The 20,486-nt window shown below is 43.3% G+C and overlaps 1 protein-coding gene across 7 annotated transcripts in view; it reads left to right on the forward strand.

Moving 5' to 3' along the window:
- MOK (MOK protein kinase) overlaps positions 1-20,194 on the forward strand; it is an 89,540-nt gene extending 69,346 nt beyond the window's left edge. For 5 of the 7 annotated variants that reach the window (XM_053603135.1, XM_053603140.1, XM_053603139.1 and 2 more), the window contains 7 exons: positions 10,035-10,113; positions 10,247-10,295; positions 11,359-11,537; positions 13,409-13,510; positions 14,997-15,133; positions 18,443-18,643; positions 18,732-20,194. In XM_053603135.1, coding sequence (XP_053459110.1) covers positions 10,035-10,113; positions 10,247-10,295; positions 11,359-11,537; positions 13,409-13,510; positions 14,997-15,133; positions 18,443-18,643; positions 18,732-19,045 — 1,061 coding nt within the window. In that variant the 3' untranslated portion in view covers positions 19,046-20,194. Of the gene's footprint in view, positions 1-8,851; positions 8,971-10,034; positions 10,114-10,246; positions 10,296-11,358; positions 11,538-13,408; positions 13,511-14,959; positions 15,134-15,836; positions 15,952-18,442; positions 18,644-18,731 lie in introns of all 7 variants that reach the window. The other 2 variants (XM_053603136.1, XM_053603137.1) reach the window with 2 other exon arrangements.
- The last annotated feature ends 292 nt before the right edge of the window (positions 20,195-20,486 follow it).

Here is a 20,486-nt window from a genome sequence, read left to right on the forward strand (position 1 = left end):
GTGTGTATGTGTGTGTGTATGTATCAGAGTATCAAGATAGGGTATCAAATGCAGCTGAGCACCATGAAATTTTGTGAGATTATTTATAATAATCCTTTTTACCAATGAGCTAACATTTTGCTTTTTAAAGAATTTACAAGGCTGGGCATGGTGGCTCACACCTATAATCCTAGTGCTCTGGGAGGCCAAGGCAGGTGGATTGCCTGAGTTCACGAGTTCAAAACCGGCCTAAGCAAGAGTGAAACCTTGCCTCTAAAAGTAGCCAGGCATTGTGGCAGGCACCTGTAGTCCCAGCTACTCAGGAGGCTGAGGCAAGGAGATCACTTGAGCCCAAGAGTTTGAGGTTGCTGTGAGCTGTGACCCCACGGTACTCTACCCAGGACAACAGAGTGACACTCTGTCTCAAAAAAATAAAGAAAGAATCTACATAATGATAGCCAAGCATGATGGCGCATGCCTGTACTCCCAACTAGGAAGGCTGAGGTGGGAGAATTGCCTGAGCCAAGGATTTCCAGGCTACAGTGACCTGTGACCACACTAGTGTACTCCAGCCTGGAGATGAAGTGAGATCTTGTCTCTTAAAACAAACATACATTAATTGCTTCCTTTGTTTAGTAATGATTCTCTTGACATAAGAGATACAGCTTATATTAGAATTCTTTTGTTGTTGTTGTTGACACAGAATCTTGCCCTAGTATGGTGGCGTGGTCATAGCTCACTGCAACCTCAAATGTCTGGGCTCAAGCAATCCTCCTGCCTCAGCTTTCTGAGTATCTGGAACTACAGGCATATACCACCATGCGTGGCTGACTTTTCTATTTTTTGTAGAGATGGGGGTCTTACTCTTTGTCAGGCTGGTCTTGAACCCTTTGGCTCCAGCAATCCTCCTGTTGTCTCAACCTTCCAAAGTGCTAGGATTACAGGTATGAGCCATCATGCCTGGCTCTTATATTAGAATTCTTAATGTTGCTTCCTAGAGCCTGATACTTTATTTTATTTATGTATATATATATATGTATATAAATAATATATTATATATTATATATAATTTATTATAATATGTAATCATGTTATAATTATAAAATTATATAATTATATATTAAATTATAAAATTATTATAAAATTATATAATTATATATTAAATTATATAATTATATAATTATATGTTATAATTATATAATATTTATTATAATATGTAATTATATTATAATTATAAAATTATAAAAATGTATGTTATATAATAGATATAATTATATCATATATTATATAAATATATAATTTATTGTATTATATAATTATATATTATATTAATTAATATATACATATATTGTACATATGTATATATGTATACATAATATACATATATATTATGTATAATATAATATAATTATATATTATAACATATTATACAATTATATAATTATATATACTTTTTTTTTTTTTTTTTTGAGACAGAGCCTCAAGCTGTTGCCCTGGGTAGAGTAACGTGGCATCACGGCTCACAGCAACCTCCAACTCCTGGGCTTATGTGATTCTCTTGCCTCAGCCTCCCAAGTAGCTGGGACTACAGGCGCCCTCCACAATGCCCAGAGTTTTTTTTTTTGGTTGTAGTTGTCATTGTTTGGCAGGCCCAGGTTGGATTCAAACCTGCCAGCTCTGGTGTATGTGGCTGGCACCTTAGCTGCTTGAATTATAGGTGCCCAGACTATTTACATATTTTTTGAGACAGGGTCTCACTATGTCCTTGGTAGAGCGCCATGGCATCACAGCTAATAGCAACCTCAAACTCTTAGGGGTCAAGCAATTCTGTTGCCTCAGCCTCCCAAGCAGCTTGGTCTACGGGCATCTTAGAGATGAGGTCTTGCTCTTGCTCAGGCTGGTCTCAAACCTGTGAGCTCAGGGCAATCTACCTGCCTGGACCTCCCGAGTGCCAGGATTTATTTCTTTATGAGACAGAGTTTAATTTGTCTCCCTTGGTTGAGTGCTGTGACATCATAGCTCACTGCAACCTCAAACTCTTGGGCTTAAGCAATTCTTGCCTCAGCCTCTCAAGGAGCTGGGACTACAGGTGCCCACCACAACACCTGGCCATTTTTTGGTTGTAGTTGTCATTGTTGTTTGGCAGGCCCAGGCTGGGTTCAAACCCGCCAGCTCCGTTGCATGTGGCTGGTGCCCTAGCCGCTGAGCTACAGGTGCGGAGCCAAGCCTCGTATTTTATAACTCAAGGGAAGGGTAGAATTTCTGGCAAGTTGCTATATGTTTAGATATTTGAGAAACCTTTGTTTAGAATAAATAGCTTTAATTTTTAGTAGTAGAGGAATTGTATAATTGGGGAAACTGAACCCATTTCTTTTGATTATAGAAAACAGACTAGTATAGTTCAACATTCATTCATTCATTACATGAAAATTAAGTGTCTTTCATAGGTCAGGTAATGTGTTTAATGTACTGAATCTAAGATGCTGTTAGCAATATGGAGCATCTCACATCCATGATATTATAATTTGGGGAAAACAGCTTAGAGGGATTGTCAGATATTGAATATTTAAATATACATCCCATTTTTAGAGTTAGCAAAATATTGGGGGGGGTCTTTCTTAGAATTGATGAAATACAGTGATAATAATAGTTTCTGCAGAGCCAAGGACACCATCAACAGGGAAAATATCCTACAGAATGGGAGAAAATATTTGCATGCTATGTATCTGACGAAAGGTTAATAACCAGAATCTATTAAAAAAAAACTCAAGCAAATCAGCAAGAAAAAAATCAGACAACCCTATTAAAAAGTATGTAGGAAGGCTGGGCATGGTGGGTCACACCTGTAATCCTAGCATTCTGGGAGGCCGAGGTGGGTGGATTGCTGAGCTCATGAGTTCAAGGTCAGCCTGAGCAAGAGTAGAGACCCTCTCTATAAAAACTAGCTGGGCCTCTAGCCAGGGTGATAAAGTGAGACTCTGTCTCAAAAAAAAAGATAAAATAAAGTTTGCATGGCATGGATGTGTGGAGAGAAGGGAACACTTTTCCACTGCTGGTGGGACTGCAAACTAACACAACCTTTTTGGAAGGAAAAAGGAGAACCCTCAAAGAACTCAAGCTAGACCTCCCATTTGATCCTGTAATCCCATTACTGGGCGTCTACCCAGAAGGAAAAAAAAATCCTTTTACAAAGCATAAGGACACTTGCACTAGACTGTTTATTGCAGCTTAGTTTACAATCACCAAAACGTGAAAACAGCCTCAGTACCCACCAACCCAAGAATGGATTAACAAACTGTGGTATGTGTATACCATGGAATACTATTCAGCCATTAAAAAGGTGGCAACTTTACATCTTTTGTATAAACCTGGATGGAAGTGGAACACATTATTCTTAGTGAAGCATCACAAGAATGGAGAAGCAAGCAAGAATCCTATGTATTTAATTCTCATATGAGGACAGTTGATGACCTAGTACGTGGTGGGGGGTAGGGGAAGGGCAGAGCAGAGGGGGAAGGAGGGAGGGAGTGGGGGGAAGGAGAGAACAGAGAGAGAGAAGGAGGAAGGGGCAGGGGAAAGGAAGAGGAGAGAGAGGGAAGGAGGGTCATGGTATGTGACACACCTTTTCGGGGCGGGACACAATTATAGGGACTTTATTTAACAAATGCAATCAATGCAACCTGGTTCTTTGTACCCTCAATGTATCCCCAACAATAAAAAAAAAAGTTTGCAGAAGAAGCTTTTCAAAAGAAGATAGACTAATGGCCAAACACATGAAAAAATGCTCAACTTCACTAATCATCAGAAAAATGCAAATCAAAACCATAAGGAGATACTACCTAACATCAATGAGAATGGCTTTTATGAAAAAGCCCCTGAACAATAGATACTGGTGTGGATGGGAGAGAAAGGAACACTTACACACTGTTCCTTTGTTGGTGGGACTGTAAACTAGTACAGCTTCCATGGAAAATAGTATTGAGATTCTTTTTTTTTTTTTTTTTTTTTTTTTTTGTAGAGACAGAGTCTCACTTTATGGCCCTCGGTAGAGTGCCGTGGCCTCACACAGCTCACAGCAACCTCCAACTCCTGGGCTTAAGCGATTCTCTTGCCTCAGCCTCCCGAGTAGCTGGGACCACAGGCGCCCGCCACAACGCCCGGCTATTTTTTGGTTGCAGTTTGGCTGGGGCTGGGTTTGAACCCGCCACCCTCGGTATATGGGGCCAGCGCCCTACCGACTGAGCCACAGGCGCCGCCCAGTATTGAGATTCTTTAAAGAACGATCCAGCAATCCCACTACTGGGCATTTACACAAAGGAAAAAAAAGTCATATTGGTCAAAAAGACACTTGCACTAGAATGTTTATTGCACCACAGTTCACAATCACATAGATGTGGAATCAACCCAAGTGTCAATTCAGGAGTGGATTAATAAAATGTGGTATATGAAAAAAAAAATGTGGTATATGTATAACATGGAGCACTACTCAGCTATTAAAAATGAATTAAAACCTTTTGCAACAATCTGGGTGGAACTGGAGACCATTTTCCTAAGTGAAGTATTATAAGAATGGAAAAACCAACACCACACATATGGTGTCTATTAAATTGAAACTAACTGATCAGTATTCATGTCCACAGATTGAAGTAAAACTCAACAAAAATCAAGGAGATGTGAGGGCTGGGTGCAGTGGCTTACACCTGTAATCCTAGCACTCTGGGAGGGCAAGGCAGGTGGATAGCCTGAGCTCAGGAGTTGGAGACTAGCCTGAACAAGAGTGAGACCCCGTCTCTAAACAAAAAATAGCCAGGCATTGTCGCAGGTGCCTGTAATCCCAGCTACTCAGGAGGCTGAAGCAAGAAAATCGCTTGAGCCCAAGAGTTTGAGGTTGCTGTGAGCTATGCCTCCACAGCGCTCAACCCCAGGGCAACTGAGTGAGAATCTGTCTCAAAAAAAAAAAAAAATCAGAGAGATGGAGGGGGAGACAGGCATGGATGAAATTATACCTAACAGGTGCAGTGTGCACCATATGAGTGATGGGCACACTTATTAAATGACTAACGCAGTGCAGAAGCAATTCATGAAACCAAAATATTTGTATTCCCATAATATTATTAAATAATAAATAATTATATATATATATATTTTTGCGACAGTCTCACTCTGTTGCCCTTAGTAGAGTGCTGTGGTGTGATAGCTCACAGCAACCTCAAACTCTTTGGCTCAAGCAATTCTCTGCCTCAGCCTCCCAAGTAGCTGGGACTATAGGCACCGGCCATAACACCCGGCTATTTTTAGAGATGAGGTCTTGCTCTTGCTCGGGCTGGTGTCGTAACTCACAGCATGCACTCTGCCCGACACATACCTGTTTCTTGTTTGTCCAACTCTCTCCACTGGAATGGAAGCTTTCTGATAGGCCATGTTGGGTCCATGGTGTCCTCTTAGAGTCCACCACTGTGCGTTGCAGGTGTCAGTCATCTACCTGGATGATATTGATAGATACTGAGCACCATAGTTAGACTGTTCTCATTGTAAGGATCACATGCCATTCAGATAGTTCACAGACAAAGGAGGGAGTTTGTTGTAAAATCACAGATATCTTACAGAAAGTCCAGTCAGGCTTCCCAGGAAGTAGAAGCAGGAAAGCTCTGATTGTCAAGCCCACACTATTTATTGTTTAGGGCTACACCATCTCCTGTCATGGTTCCTCTGCTTGTCTCCTTCCGCTTTCCTGACAGATTTGGCCACCCAGACCTTGAGACCTTCTGCTGGCCGCAGTCTTGTGTTCAGATTGTTGAGAGAGGAAATGAAATCCCAGCTGCCTTTCACAGGACCTGTGGCTCCTGGTCCAGTAGGCTGGCCTGTTACCTTAGGGTTACACCTTTAAGAGGCTGTGGGCATCCAGAAATAGATATATGATATTGGGGAATGAGCCAAGCAGGAAAAAAACAAAACAGACTTGCTTTGATTGTAAAAGTAGCATTATAGTTCATTTCCTTTTGTGCTTGAATAGCTTATGCGTTCTGCCTTATTACCATGCAATGTAACTATCTTACATAACATTATTATATCAGATTAATTCAATTGTATTTTTCTATCGCATCAAATCTGAGTCACTGACTGTAACATGCACCACTTTTTGTATCCCAATGTAAAAGAAGAAAACATTACTGATTCAGCTGTGATGTGAAGTTTTCTTATCACTTAGCAATTTTACTTTTATTCTTATCAAAGGAGCTCTTTTACATCAATTTAGACAGTTCCCTCCATATCACTTTTTTGTGTATGTATGTAAAGGAAAATAGAAGTGAAATAAATTTATTACAGCATTCCTTTTTTCTTTTCTTTACTTTTTCTTTTTTTCTCTGAGATGGAGTCTCACTCTGTTACCCCGGGTAGAATGCTATGGCATCACCATAGCTCGCAGCAACTTCAGATTCCTGGGTCGCTCAGCCTCCTGAGTACCTGGGACTGCAGACAGGCATCACTATATCCAGCTAAGTTTTCTATTTTTAGTATAGATGGGTTCTCTCTCTTGCTCAAACTGGTCTTGAACTTGCCTAAACTCAAGCAATCCACCCATCTTAACTTCCCAGAATGCTAGGATTATAGGTGTGAGCCACTGAGCCCAGCCTTGTTACAGTATTCCTAATATATCTCTAACATGTGATTAATATCTTGTTTTCCTTAACTGTCAGTCCCTGTGCCATGCAGAGGGTGGGTGAAGTAGCATTTTTGTCAGTGAAATTTTCTTCTAAGCCAGTGATACCTCCTGTTAGCCTCACTCCTGGCTCTTCTAAAAAACACAGATCCGGTTTGGCTAGGTTGATGCAACACAGATCTCCCATATTGTAATGTAACATGTTAGATCAGAGCATGCACACTGCCCTGTGTATTTAATGTCCTGGTTAGGCTATTTGAGCCTTATTACTTTTTTATAAGATGGAAAAAATAATAGTGTCTAACTCTTGGGGTTATTGTGAAGATTAAATAAAATAATATTTGTACAGTATTTAGAGGTCATGTAAGTCTTCAATAAACAGCGACTGCTATTATCATTACTATTATAATTTATAGTATGTATATATATATAGCATGTATTTTATAAATATAGTACATGTAGTATAGTGCATATATATATTACTGCATTTGATCCTGATTCTGTGAGTGCAACCCCATTTTAAATGTAAGAAAATTGAATTTCAAACAAAAGAGTAACTTTTTCTCTATGATGACCTAGCAGTAAAGTGCAGAACTAGGAGGACCCGGTCCTTGAGTTTGCTGTGGTTGATGAGAGAGTGGTGCTGGCAATGGGGCAGGCTCACTCTGAGTCTGATACCCAACCTGTTACACTCTGCCCAGGTAACTCCTCTCTGACTCCTCTCGACAGTGTGCCATAATGCAAGCCTGTTCTTTGAATAACTCAGACAGCAAGGGTGTACACATGCTCTGAAGCACGGTTTGTGGGCCTAGGGATATATAATGGGCCATTTGGCTATGCTGTGCTGGATAGCAGTATGCACCTGTAGCCTTACCAGGGAAGCCAGAAGCACAGGGGGTCTCATGGGAAGGGGTAAGTTTGATGGCAAGCACATTTCTACAGTTTGTGCTGACTCACAGGGAACAACTTTTTTTTATCACTGTTCATTTACACTTTTTTTTTTACATTACTAGGATTATATATGACATTCTTTAGAGTCTTCTTAATGAGAGTATTTGGTAAAACTTGTAAAAATTACTTTGCTCAGGATAGCTAAAGCAGACAAGGGAAATATGTTGTGGTCTTATTTGTTGGCATTCACTAACGGGTCATATGAGAAACTTTTCAGTGTTTTAACAAATTCTGTATTTCAAACTGTTTGAAAACAAGAATCTGGTGAGAACTAGATACAATCTTCAGGCCTAGAAATTTAGGATCTTGTTTTGTTGTTGTTGTTGTTGTTTTTCTTTTTTTTTTTCTTTTTTTTTGAGACAGAGTCTCAAGCTGTCCCCCTGGATAGAGTACTGTGGCATCACAGCTCACAGCAACTCTTGGGCTTAAGCAATCCTCTTGCCTCAGTCTCCCAAGTAGCTGTGACTACAGGCGCCCGCCACAATGCCTGGCTATTTTTTGGTTATAATTGTCATTGTTGTTTGGCAGTCCTGGGCTGGATTGGAACCCCCCAGCTCCAGTGTATGTGGCTGGCACCTTAGCCGCTTGAGCCACAGGTGCCGAGGCTAGGATCTTGTTTTGAAGAAATGTGTGGAAAGGGGCCAGGTGCGGTGGCTTACACCTATAATCCCAGCACTCTAGGAGGCCGAGGCAGGTGGATTGCCTGAGCTCACAAGTTTGAGAACAGTCTGAGCCAGATCAAGACCCCATCTCTAAAAATAGCTGAGCATTGTGGCAGGCACCTGTAACCCCAGCTACTTGAGAGGCTGAGGCAAGAGAATCTTTTGAGCCTAGAGTTTGAGGTTTGAGATTGCTGTGAGCTGTGATGCCATAGCACCAAGGGCGGCAAAGTAAGACTCTGTCTCCAAAAAAAAAAAAAAAAAAATGAGCAGAGTGGGTAGTAAGCCCTTCCTTTTCAAGGATGTGCACTTGCATTGTTCAGACCACTGTTCCCACACTGCTTGTGATACCTCACTCCTCCTGACCCAGGAGGGAAACAGCACCCCTTTATCTCCAGGGCCGGCAATAAGGGATTGGGGAAGGAGAACCAAAGAGTCAAGAAGGGAAGGCACCTGAAGGTGTCTCTTTCTGGGGACTGTAGACAGCCAAGAGGTACAGATTCCTGGCTCCCTATGCCTATGTTTATGGTTCATTAGGTCTCAGTTTGGACTTTGGAATCTGCTTTTTATTTAGTTGGGTTTTGTTCTTTTTTTGAGACAGGCTCACTCTTTCACCTAGCCAAGAGTGCAATGGTGGCATCATCATAGCTTACTGCAATCTTGAAGTGATGGGCTCAAGTGATTTTCCTGCCTTAGCCTCCCAAATAATAAGGACTACAGGTGTGTGCCACCATGTCTGGCTATTTTTTTATTTTCTGTAGAGACAAGTCTCACTCTTTCTCAGGCTGGTCTCAAACTCTTGGCCTTAATAAGCAGTCCTCCTGCCTCAGTCTCCCCAAGAGCTAGGATTACAAGTATGAGCCACTGTGCTCAGCCACATATTTATATATGTATATAATCAGTTAAGACTGCCATCTCTTTCCATTTCAGTTATCCCTAAGTCATATTTTCTTCTCCTGTTATAACCATGCAGTACGTGTGGGCTTATCTAAAATCTTGTTAACACTGACTAGAGTACATTTATGTGGTTTGAAATCTCTAACACGTATGTAGTATAGTTGCATTATTGCTGGCCATCTCTGGGATCCTTCTAGAAATACTGTCAACAGGGTCAATTCAAAGAATATTGAAGAGAATTCACTTCAGAGAAAACTCACAATACCTGGAAATCTTATAGTTCAAACATAAAAGAAACTCAATAGAGATTTCCCCAAATTTGACAATCCCCCAGATTACATGGTATTACTAGTGAATAGTAGAGAATGTAAAAGAAACCTCTGTAAATTGTCAAAAAGAAAAATAAAAAGCATAAAAACTGTATGTGCTGTGTAATCTTAAATGAAACCATGTCAATATAGAATATTAAATTTGGTTCAGAGTCTGTAGCTCAAGCGGCTAAGGCGCCAGCCATATATACCAGAGCTGGCAGGTTCAAATCCAGCCCGGGCCTATCAAACAATAACAACTACAACCAAAAAATGGCCAGGTATTGTGGCGGGTGCCTGTAGTCCCAGCTACTTGGGAGGCTGAGGCAAGAGAATTACATAAGCCCAGGAGTTGGGGGTTGCTGTGAGCTGTGATGTCACAGCACTCTACCCAGGGCGACAGCTTGAGGCTCTGTCTCAAAAAAAAAAAAAAAAAAGAATATTTATTATATAGATGTACATATATATAGATGGTACATATAAAACATCATTCAATAAAACTGTATTATATTTTTTATTTCAGGAAAAGGGGATATGTACCATTGGTAACCATATTTGCCTGTTTCCTTGATTGCACAGGGAGAAGACACCCATTATCAGAAAAAAAAATTATGTACTATATGTACCAGTTATGCAAATCCCTTGATCATATGCACAGGTATGCTGCTGGGGCTTTGACAGCTCTGAAATTAATAAAATGTATTAACATTTGTTTAAAATACAATTCAAATTCAAGAATTTGAATCAATAAAGTACAAGTAATTCTATTCTTCCTTTTTTACTGAATGTAGAAATGGAATATTTCACAGAGATGTAAAACCAGAAAATATACTAATAAAGGTAAGAACTTCTATATGAAGATTTGCTATCAGAATAAAGGTAGACTATAAAAACTTTTTCACTGTATATGCATTCATTTTCGGATAGCTGGTTAGCATGTTTGTTAGTATTTTTTACTTCTCAATTTGTAAAAGATGGCTTGTTTAATAAATTTCCTCAACATAACTGACTGTACACCTGGAAGAAAATAATAGAAGGTACCCTTCTCACACTGTAGACAAAAATGAACTTCTTTCTAATTGTCATTCTACATTTTCTTTTGAGACAGGGTCTCACTCTGTCACCCAGGCTGGAGTACAGTGGCCTCATCATAGTCATTGCAACCTCAAACTTCTGGGTTCAAGCGAGCCTCAGCCTCTCCAGTAGGTAGGGCTACAGGTAGGCAGGCATCACCACGCCCAGCAAATTTTTTCTGTTTTTGGTAGAGACAGGAGTGTTATTCTTTTTAAAGCTGGTCTTAACTCCTGACCTCAAGGGATCCTGCTAGCTCTTAAAGTGCTGAGATTATAGTTGTGAGCCACCTCTATAGGTTCCAATTGTGATTCTTAACACTCTAAAGGTAAACTGGTAGAGGCAGGATTTGCCCTCCGGTCTATCTCACTGTAAAGCCATCAAAGCTACCTATATTTAAAGCAATTTGTAGGTGTTCCGGATGTCTAACTAGCCAGAGTCCTCAGAAGCCAAATGAGTAAAAGAACCCCAGTGAGGGAGCTGGGAGCTCAGCTGCCATAGAGCCGGGTGGCATACTAGGACATTTGGTAGTAAGTCCATTCATTTTAGAAGCACCCCATGACTTAACCATTTTCAGAACTCAGGGACATTTGGAAATGCATGTGAAACACAGCTAGAATATTTGAAAACACGTTCCACTGACTATAAACACCACTTCCTCATATGTTAGAGGCACTTTCACAAATTATTGCTCTTAAAACCAGTAATTTGTATTTTACAAATGAGTTTAGATGCTGTCATTGTTCCATTAATCCATACATGGTTGAAATGGTGTGTATTACAACAACTGCACAATGAGATGTTACCGTCCTTGCTTTTCTCCCCCTTGCAGCAGGATGTCCTGAAATTAGGGGACTTTGGGTCCTGCCGGAGTGTCTATTCCAAGCAGCCATATACTGAATACATCTCTACACGCTGGTACAGGGCCCCAGAGTGTCTCCTCACTGATGGGTTCTACACATACAAGATGGACCTATGGAGCGCTGGCTGTGTGTTCTATGAGATTGCCAGGTAGCTCGGGGACATGGAAACGGTAGACCAGTGGCCATGCCAGCTCCTTCCTTTGTGATACATTTACAGTCACTCTGAATTTTGTTTGTTTGTTTTTTAATTTAACAGAAAATTTACTAGGCTTTCATTTTACTTTTTGTCAAATGCTTTTCCTTGCTCACTCTTCACAGAGAACAAGCACCATCAGTTACTTCTTTCCGTTCTACACCCCTAGCCCTGAGTTTGGGGACCCCTTCATCTGGTTTGATAATGAAGTGATTATAAAAGGAGTGTTCCAGAACACAGAATTGTACTTATAGTTCCTGCTGGGGTCTGCCATGGGGAGGGGTGAGCAGGTGGCCTTTGGGTCCTACTTGGAGAGGTAGACATATCAGGTAGAGTGCTCTGGCCCCAGGTGCATGGATGCGGCCCCTCTGGCACAGTTGGAGTTGCGCTGTATCTAGAAAACCCTGATCCCAACTATCCCTCACCTGTGCTCCAAAACCCATGCTCCCCTCAGCCTTTGGGAAGGAGCAGTGGCCCAGGGAAGAGGGATGAGGGTAGGTCCCACTCAGAGGTGTGTAGCGGGGGAGTTAAAGAAGTCCATAGAGGGGTAAGGCAGTATCTTCTTGCTTGTGGTGGATCTTCAAGGCAATTGGCACTGAATTCAATATCTGGTGGCACATATCTGAAGGGTAGAACCCAGCAGAGGGTTCTACCCTTCAAATGTTGTCTAAACCTACCTGCTTAACTGACTGTTGCAAAAATACATACTATGGAACATTCTCTTAGATTCTAGAATCTAGATCATTTGTATTAGTAGTTTGTTCCTTTGGAAAACTGAGTGGCAATTTTACCAAAGCCAAAAGTGCCAATGGACAATCCTTTTTCATGTGTTAAAATCAACTGAATTAATTTGGAGGGGTGTTAAAGGACTCAAAAGTTAAGAATGTGACACCTAATGGCATCTAATCAGAATGTTAGGCAGCCTATGGTAAATCACTTCTCAGACTGTTTCGTGCTCACCCACATTTTCTTTTTTGTTCCGTTAGTCAAGATATTGATTGCTATTTTCCTGAGTAGAATCTAGTTCCACTACCGGAGCTAGATTTTTATTTATTTATTTATTTATTTATTTATTTATAGACAGAGTCTCAAGCTGTCACCCTGGGTAGAGTGCCGTGGCATCACAGCTCACAGCAACCTCCAACTCTTGGGCTTAAGCAATTCTCTTGCCTCAGCCTCCCAAGTAGCTGGGATTATAGGCACCTGCCACAACACCCAGCTATTTTTTGGTTGTAGTTGTCATTGTTGTTTAGCAGGCCCGGCTGGATTCAAACCCGCCAGCTCCAGTGTTTGTGGCTGGCGCCTTAGCTGCTTGAGCTATAGGTGCTGAGCCTCGGAGCCAGATTTTTAAACTCTTCTTTGTGGTATGTAATATAAACCAAATTTACTTCTAAAGGTCTAAAATATTTTATCCTCAAATCCAGTATCTATGAAAGCTCTGAAAACCAAAAAGTTTCTTGGAAGTCATTTGTCAACAAACTTGACCTGACCATCCCTGGATTTGTCAACAAAACTCACCTGGGCTGACAAGAGGCTTGTTATGGAGGTTATTCGTTACAGTTAGTATAAATATTTCATGGCAGGCACTGGAGTGTACAGGTGTAGGAATGTGGATCTGTCTCTTGCCTCTTAGAAAACACATTTAGGACCTATTAGCAAGGTAGAAACAGGAAGACCTAACCAAGCACAAGGGAGAATGGAAGCCTCCTGGCCATGAGTATTGCTATTTGGGTGAGGGTCATTTTCTGGTGAATGAGCCCACCTGGTAAAGTGGAGAGGCCCACAGCCATGTCCTGACCACAGTGCCCGTTGGCATGCCCTTCCAGCCTGCGACCCCTCTTCCCTGGCGCCAATGAACTGGACCAAATCTCAAAAATCCATGATGTCATCGGCACACCTGCTCAGAAGACCCTCACCAAGTTCAAACAGTAAGTATGGTGTGCTGAGAGTGGACAGGGACTTGCTCCCACTTCCAAGACCTACAGCAGAGCAAGCCTGTCTTTGATACTTCCTTTCCTCCCCTCCCCACTTGGGCTCCTGCTGCCACTGAATGGGCTGTGGGCTTGTTTTAGAGGTTCACGAAGGTGCATTCTTCCTTAAGAATCACAGAAAGATTTCTCACAGCCTTCTCAAGAGTCTGGGGGTCAGGTTTGGCCCCTGAATAGTTATAAAGGACTTAGAAACGAAAATGTTTCCCAAGCACAGACTGCATGGGAAACATTCTATAACTGTTATGTACATTGCTGATGAGACTGGCAGCTAGGTGAGGCTCTCACAGATTCAGAAGGGTTTGGCTTTGATCGAAGATACAGCTGAGGCTGGGGAGCTGGGGACTTCCAAAGGAGGGCCTGTGGGCTAGGTGCTGAGCAACTCTCAGCTCCTAGGAAGGGGCAAAGACAAATATTTTTGATTACTTTTTTTTTTTTTTGTAGAGACAGAGTCTTACTTTATGGCCCTCGGTAGAGTGCCGTGGCCTCACCCAGCTCACAGCAACCTCCAACTCCTGGGCCTAAGCGATTCTCTTGCCTCAGCCTCCCGAGTAGCTGGGACTACAGGCGCCCGCCACAACACCCGGCTATTTTTTGGTTGCAATTTGGCCGGGGCTGGGTTTGAACCCGCCACCCTTGGCATATGGGGCCGGCGTCCTACTGACTGAGCCACAGGTGCTAAAAAGACTTTTTAAAAATCCCGCATGAGAATGTAATTTTAATCCTTTATAGGAAAAGTAATTTTATTCCATTTATAGCATAACAGATTTCACATCCCTCCCTTTTAATGGACTTTTTTTTTTTTTTTTTTGTAGAGACAGAGTCTCACTTTATGGCCCTCGGTAGAGTGCCATGGCCTCACACAGCTCACAGCAACCTCCAACTCCTGGGCTTAAGCGATTCTCTTGCCTCAGCCTCCCAAGTAGCTGGGACTACAGGCGCCCGCCACAACGCCCGGCTATTTTTTGGTTGCAGTTTGGCCGGGGCCGGGTTTGAACCCGCCACCCTCTGTATATGGGGGCCGGCGCCTTACCGACTGAGCCACAGGCACCGCCCAATGGACTTTATTTTTTAGAGTAATCTTAGGTATGCAGCAAATTTAGTGGCAAGCATAGAGATATTCCGTAGACCCGCTGTGCCCAAACATGCACAGCCTCCCCCATGTCAACATAGCTCCCAGAGTGGTACATTTGTTTTGGTCAATGAACACTGACAAGTCACTACCACTAGATTTCATAGTATGAGGGCTCACTCTTAGAGTTGTACATCCTGTGGGTTGGACATATGAGCTGTAGATCATAAACTGTCATTTTCAGTGCAGGGCCTTAGACCAGCTAAGTGCTCTACGTAATGGCATGATCATTTATTATCATTGGGCTTTTAATACAGGTCGAGAGCTATGAGTTTTGATTTTCCTTTTAAAAAGGGATCAGGAATACCTCTACCGACAACCAATTTGTCCCCGCAATGCCTCTCCCTCCTGCATGCAATGGTGGCCTATGATCCTGATGAGAGAATCACTGCCCATCAGGCCCTGCAGCATCCCTACTTCAAAGAACAGAGGTAGGCCCTCTGGTGTATTTTCTTGTGACACATGGGAAGACCTGGCTAACAAGGCCTGTGGGGCACCTGGTGGGGCAAGAGACTGGCCTCTAGAGGGTCCCCTGGGTCCTGGAACCAGCTCTCTATCCTGAACAGTGGTCAGTGCCCCTAGGATCCCCCACTGTGCTGTTTTCTGGTGTTCCCTTCCCTAAATGAGGCTGTTAGCAGCTCCATGGCAAGGGTAAGGGGGGCTGTATCCCTGCTTTGGGGTTGATGCTGTGACTCCAGTTAGTAAGATTCTAGAAAAGCCTGGCACACATCCTGTGTCAATGGTATAAACTCTTACATTTATAGCATGAACTCGTAAGATTTTAGAGCATATTGGATATTACCTGGCACAAGAAGTACCTGCTAAATGGGAACCTAAGAGGCATTTTCCCTGAGGTTGTATAATTCCATACTTCTGTGGAGGTGACAGTTTGATCCAAAACCACAAGTCCTGTGGTGGGTGGTGTAGGCCTGTGGGAGGGCAGTGCCCACTGGTCACAGACTCTTCCCAGCCCAGAGACTGTCAGGCTGAGACAGAAAAGAAGAAAAGGTCCCTCATAGCTCATGTGGGAAAGAAGAACTGGTAACAATAGACAAATTTGAGACAAAGAAAGAAAACAAGCAATTGTGCTCCAAGAGTTCTCAGTGAGGCATTTCATTCTCTCCTTCCCTGTAGGGTAATTGAGAAGCAAGCTCTGGCCAGCCACAGAAAAGCTTGCTTTCCAGAGCACCCTGTGGCACTGGAACCACTCAGTAACAACTGGCAAATGTCAAAGGAAGGCAGAAAGCAGGTACTGAGTGAAATCAGCAAGCTGGGACTAGGCTGGCTGAGCAGGGACTGGAGTCCCTTGGGTGGCCTGTCTCTCTCTCTCTGAGGAGGACATCACCTGTGTACTACATCGTCACATCTGTTCTGAAAGTGCACCTTGTCAGCCAACGCCTAAACATTATGCCAGTTAATGTCTCCACATGTTAGAACATTAGAGAACATTAGCACAATGGTACTACCCTGTTTCCCTTATTTTCATAAGACATCCTCCGAAAATAAGACCTACTTACAGGAAAGATAAGACGTCCCCTGAAAATAAGACCTAGCGCATCTTTGGGAGCACACCTTAAAATAAGACGCTGTCTTATTTTCGGGGAAACAGGGTAATTGTTCAAACCTTTTCTGCCCCGCTAAGGATGGGTGACTAACATCCTCTGTAAGCAGGTTCAGAGAGGGGACCCTTTGGCAGTCTTTGTCCTGATAACCATGTGCAGGTGTCAGGTTCTATGCCAAAGCACATTGCTGACATCACTTCATTGTGCCCTCAGACTGACCCTGATAGGAGACACAGAGGAACCACAGGACTGGCCCAAATCACCCACCTCACCAGTAACAGATCCCAAGCTCTGGGGCAGGCCACCCTCTCTTTACCTGGCCACAAAGCCCTCATGAGCACAGCGGGCCCCAGATGAGTACTTCATCTTGTCAGCAGAGGTGGTTTTACATGCTTTTTTTGGTTTAGAAATGATAGCTTCATTTTGTAGTTATCTTTTTTTCTTTTGAGACAGTCTCACTCTATTACCCAGATTAGAGTGCCATGGCATCAGCCTAGCTCACAGCAGCATCTCAAACTCCTGGGCTTAAAAGATCCTTCTGCCTCAGCCTCCCGAGTAGCTAGGACTACAGTGCTTATCACAACACCTATCTACATTTTGTAATATCTTCACCTTTCTGCCCAACCTCCTGTATTCGTCCTAATATATCACCCATGTGGCAAGTGTCAGGTTCAGGAGACACAGAGGCATGTGGCACTCATTTGCTCAGTTCCACCAATTTTATAGTTCGGAGCTAGCACTCAAACTCTGTGACAATGTGCCCTCCATTATTCATTTTTTCAGTCATCCATCCAGCACTCTTTCCTCCAACATCTATTGAGTGCTCACCACACGCTGGGAGCCAAGGTCATAGATCCATCAGCAACCAGGCTGCTTTCCAGAAATCTAGACTTTTTTTTTTTTTTTTTTTTTTGCAGTTTCTGGCCAGGCCTGGGTTTGAACCTGCCACCTCCGGCATATGAGGCTACGCCCTACTCCTTTGAGCCACAGGCGCCACCCAAAATCTAGACTCTTATGGCCAGCCTTCTACTCAACAGCTCCACTTGAATATCTAAGAGGCAAACTTGCTTAAACCCTATCTCCTGATCTTTCCTCCCAAAGGTGCATTTTCCCTTGTGGCTTTCACAGCCTTCCCTTTGAAGGTGCTGGCAAATCCCTTTCGCCCCCAGCCGTCACTTGTCCTGGTGTGGTCCCTCAGAGAGCCCTGTGTTTGCCTTCTCACTTCCTGTATCCTCCACTTGCCTGGGGCACACACATGACCTTCCAACCCTGTCCCTGCGCTGCTGCCCTTCCCTCTTGGATGAAAAGTCCCCTTCAGATGTTTGTCTGAAGTCCCCACCCAGTCATATGAGAGGTTAGAAAACTTGTGTATAAGGGCCAGACAGGAAATATTTTAGGCTTTGTGGGCTATGAGGTGTCAGTTGAAACTACCCATCTCGGGCGGCGCCTGTGGCTCAAGGGGTAGGGCGCCGGTCCCATATGCCGGAGGTGGCGGGTTCAAACCCAGCCCCGGCCAAAAACCAAAAATAAATAAATAAATAAATAAATAAAAGGAAAAAAAAAAAGAAAAAGAAACTACCCATCTCTCTTCATTGTAATGTGAAAGCAGCAGTAGGCAATATGTGAACTAATGGTGGGGCTGTGTTCCAATAAAACTTTGGGACACTAAAATTTGGATTTCACATAATTTTCACATACCATAAGCTTTTTTTTTTTTTTTTTAACTACAAAAACATGTAAAAACCATTTTTAGCTCACAAGCCATACTGGCGCAGATAGTGGTCAGATTTGGGCACAAAGCCTTGTAGTTAGGGCACTCAGCCCTGTAGCTCAGCCAGTCAAGCTGGTCTCCCCCTCCCCAGGTACTGCTGGGTGGCTGCACTGAGGGTGGGACAAGCACGTGGACAGTGATAGGAACAAGTAAGATCAGTGAGGACAGATCCCTATAAGGGAGGCTGAAGTGCAAGGTTTCGTCTCTCTCCATGGGACTCCAGCAAGCAGCCACCTCACTCTTGGGTGTCTGAGATGTGTTGGATGTTTTCTAGTCACTGTGAGTTCACACTCATGCTCAAGAAATTTTATTAGGCAAAAGTAGTACAAAAGAGCCTCCTTTATTTTTCCTATTTTTCTTAAAATAGAAGCAATTTTATGTCCAACTGACCTTTGTTCTGTTTCAAGAAACAGTCCCTAAAGCAAGAGGAGGACCATCCCAAGAGACAAGAACCGGCCTACATAATGGAACTGCCCAAACTAAAGCTTTCAGGAGTGTCCAAACTGTCATCTTACTCCAGCCCCACACTGCAGTCAGTGTTTGGATCTGGAATAAATGGAAAAGTCCCGGTGTTGAGGCCCTTGAAGTGTGTTGGTACAAACAAGAAGGTAGCGCACATAACTGGCTTCTCTGAGGGCACTGCTCCTGGGCCCCATCCTAGGCCTCCACTGAACATCTGTCATTTCTCTTTAACAGACAGATCCACAGAAGGACATGAAACCTGCCCTGAAACAGTATCGCTTGCCCACCATAGAGAGGAAAGGTGGAGGGTACTGAGCAGCTTGCACCGCCGCAGCTCCGTGGAGGGGAAAGCCAGGTGTGACCAGGGCCAGCCTGGGCAACCAGGGCTCAGGGAGAGTGCTGCTCTTCGGACTGGCCCACACTACTTGGGCCGGAGCTGCTCCGAGGCCCGCACGTGTTTGCAGCCCCAAGAGCAGCTATACCTTGTGTTCCAGTCCAATACATTTGTAAAACCACCTCATTCCAGGGTTTTCATTTCCGTAACATAAGAATTCTGGGCAGGGACTATTTTGTAACTTTTTATATGAATTAAAATGAATACACTAGGATACATGTGTGTTAGGCTGTAGTTGAAGGTGGTCTCTGTGTATTCTGCCTTCCCTATACATAACCAATAGTATGAGGTGTGTGCGTCACATCTTACAGATAATGCTATCGGAGACTCCTGATTTTTATTAAAGAATAAGCTATCATTATAATATTTCATTTAACATTCTTTGAGTTAAACATGTGTCCTTATTATCCATTCCTTTATCTTAGCTTTTGTGGGCATATTAGAGCAATTGCTTTGGTTGGGAATACTTTGGCATGGCTTAATTTTATTTCATTTGAAAAACCACCAAGGGAAATGCACAGGCCTATTCTTAGAGTCCTCATGCCACCCAGTGACCTTAGCTGAACAAGGTGGTGCTGCAGCATGGTGGTAGACCTGAGGTGTCTATTCTGAGCACCAGGCTTTGAGGTACCACATCATTTTACTCCTGGGTGTCTAAGACACTGCCTCCTGCCTGCCAACGGTGCTGTACTAAGTTGGGCACCTGATGTCCTACAAAAAGAAACCCTTTCCCCTTGGGGGTGGGATGGGAACACTGCAGAGAAACGGGCACTAGCCAGGATGCAGGGCAGACAAGAAAAATCCCATTAAACCCCTTTTTGTCCTAGACTGTGACCTAATAATTGAATGTTACTTTTTTCTCATCTTTTTATACTTACATTAAAAAAAAAAGCTAAATTTCCCAGGTTAATGTTGAATCTCCTTATTACCTGTTGAGACAAACAAATCTGTGACATCCTTCTTTCCAGGTGCTCTCCAGGGGTCCCACCTCCAGGCTACCTGCAGGTGGTGAAGCATAGCCAGGAGCAATAAGACAGCTGAGCTGTAGGAGGTGGACACAGGGCTACATGGAGGGGTATGCTGAGGGGGAGGAAAAAGGGGCAGCTAACTCAGGGGTGCTGGTCCCTGGTCTGGGCCCCATGGGGGCAAAGGAGACAAAGGACAGATTCAAGACCAGAAATGAGGCTTACAGTGACATGCTGGAGTGAGTGCTCCTTGGGAGGGGTTGGAACAAGTTTCCTTTTAAATCCATTTGGGGGCTTGGCACCTGTAGCTCAAGCGACTAGTGCGTCAGCCACATACACCGGAGCTGGCAGGCTCAAATCCAGCCCTGGCCCACCAAACAACGATGACAACTACAACAACAACAACAACAACAAAAAATGGAGCGGTGCCTGTGGCTCAAAGGAGTAGGGTGCCAGCCCCATATGACAGAGGTGGCAGGTTCAAACCCAGCCCTGGCCAAAAACTACAAAAAAAAAAAAAAAATGGCGGGGCATTGTGGTGGGCACCTGTAGTCCCAGCTACTTGGGAGGCTGAGGCAAAAGAATCACTTAAGCCCAAGAGTTGGAAGTTGCTGTGAGCTGTGATGCTAC

Source organism: Nycticebus coucang, chromosome 9 (assembly GCF_027406575.1).
Source record: "Nycticebus coucang isolate mNycCou1 chromosome 9, mNycCou1.pri, whole genome shotgun sequence".
NCBI classification, from domain to species: Eukaryota; Metazoa; Chordata; class Mammalia; order Primates; family Lorisidae; genus Nycticebus; species Nycticebus coucang.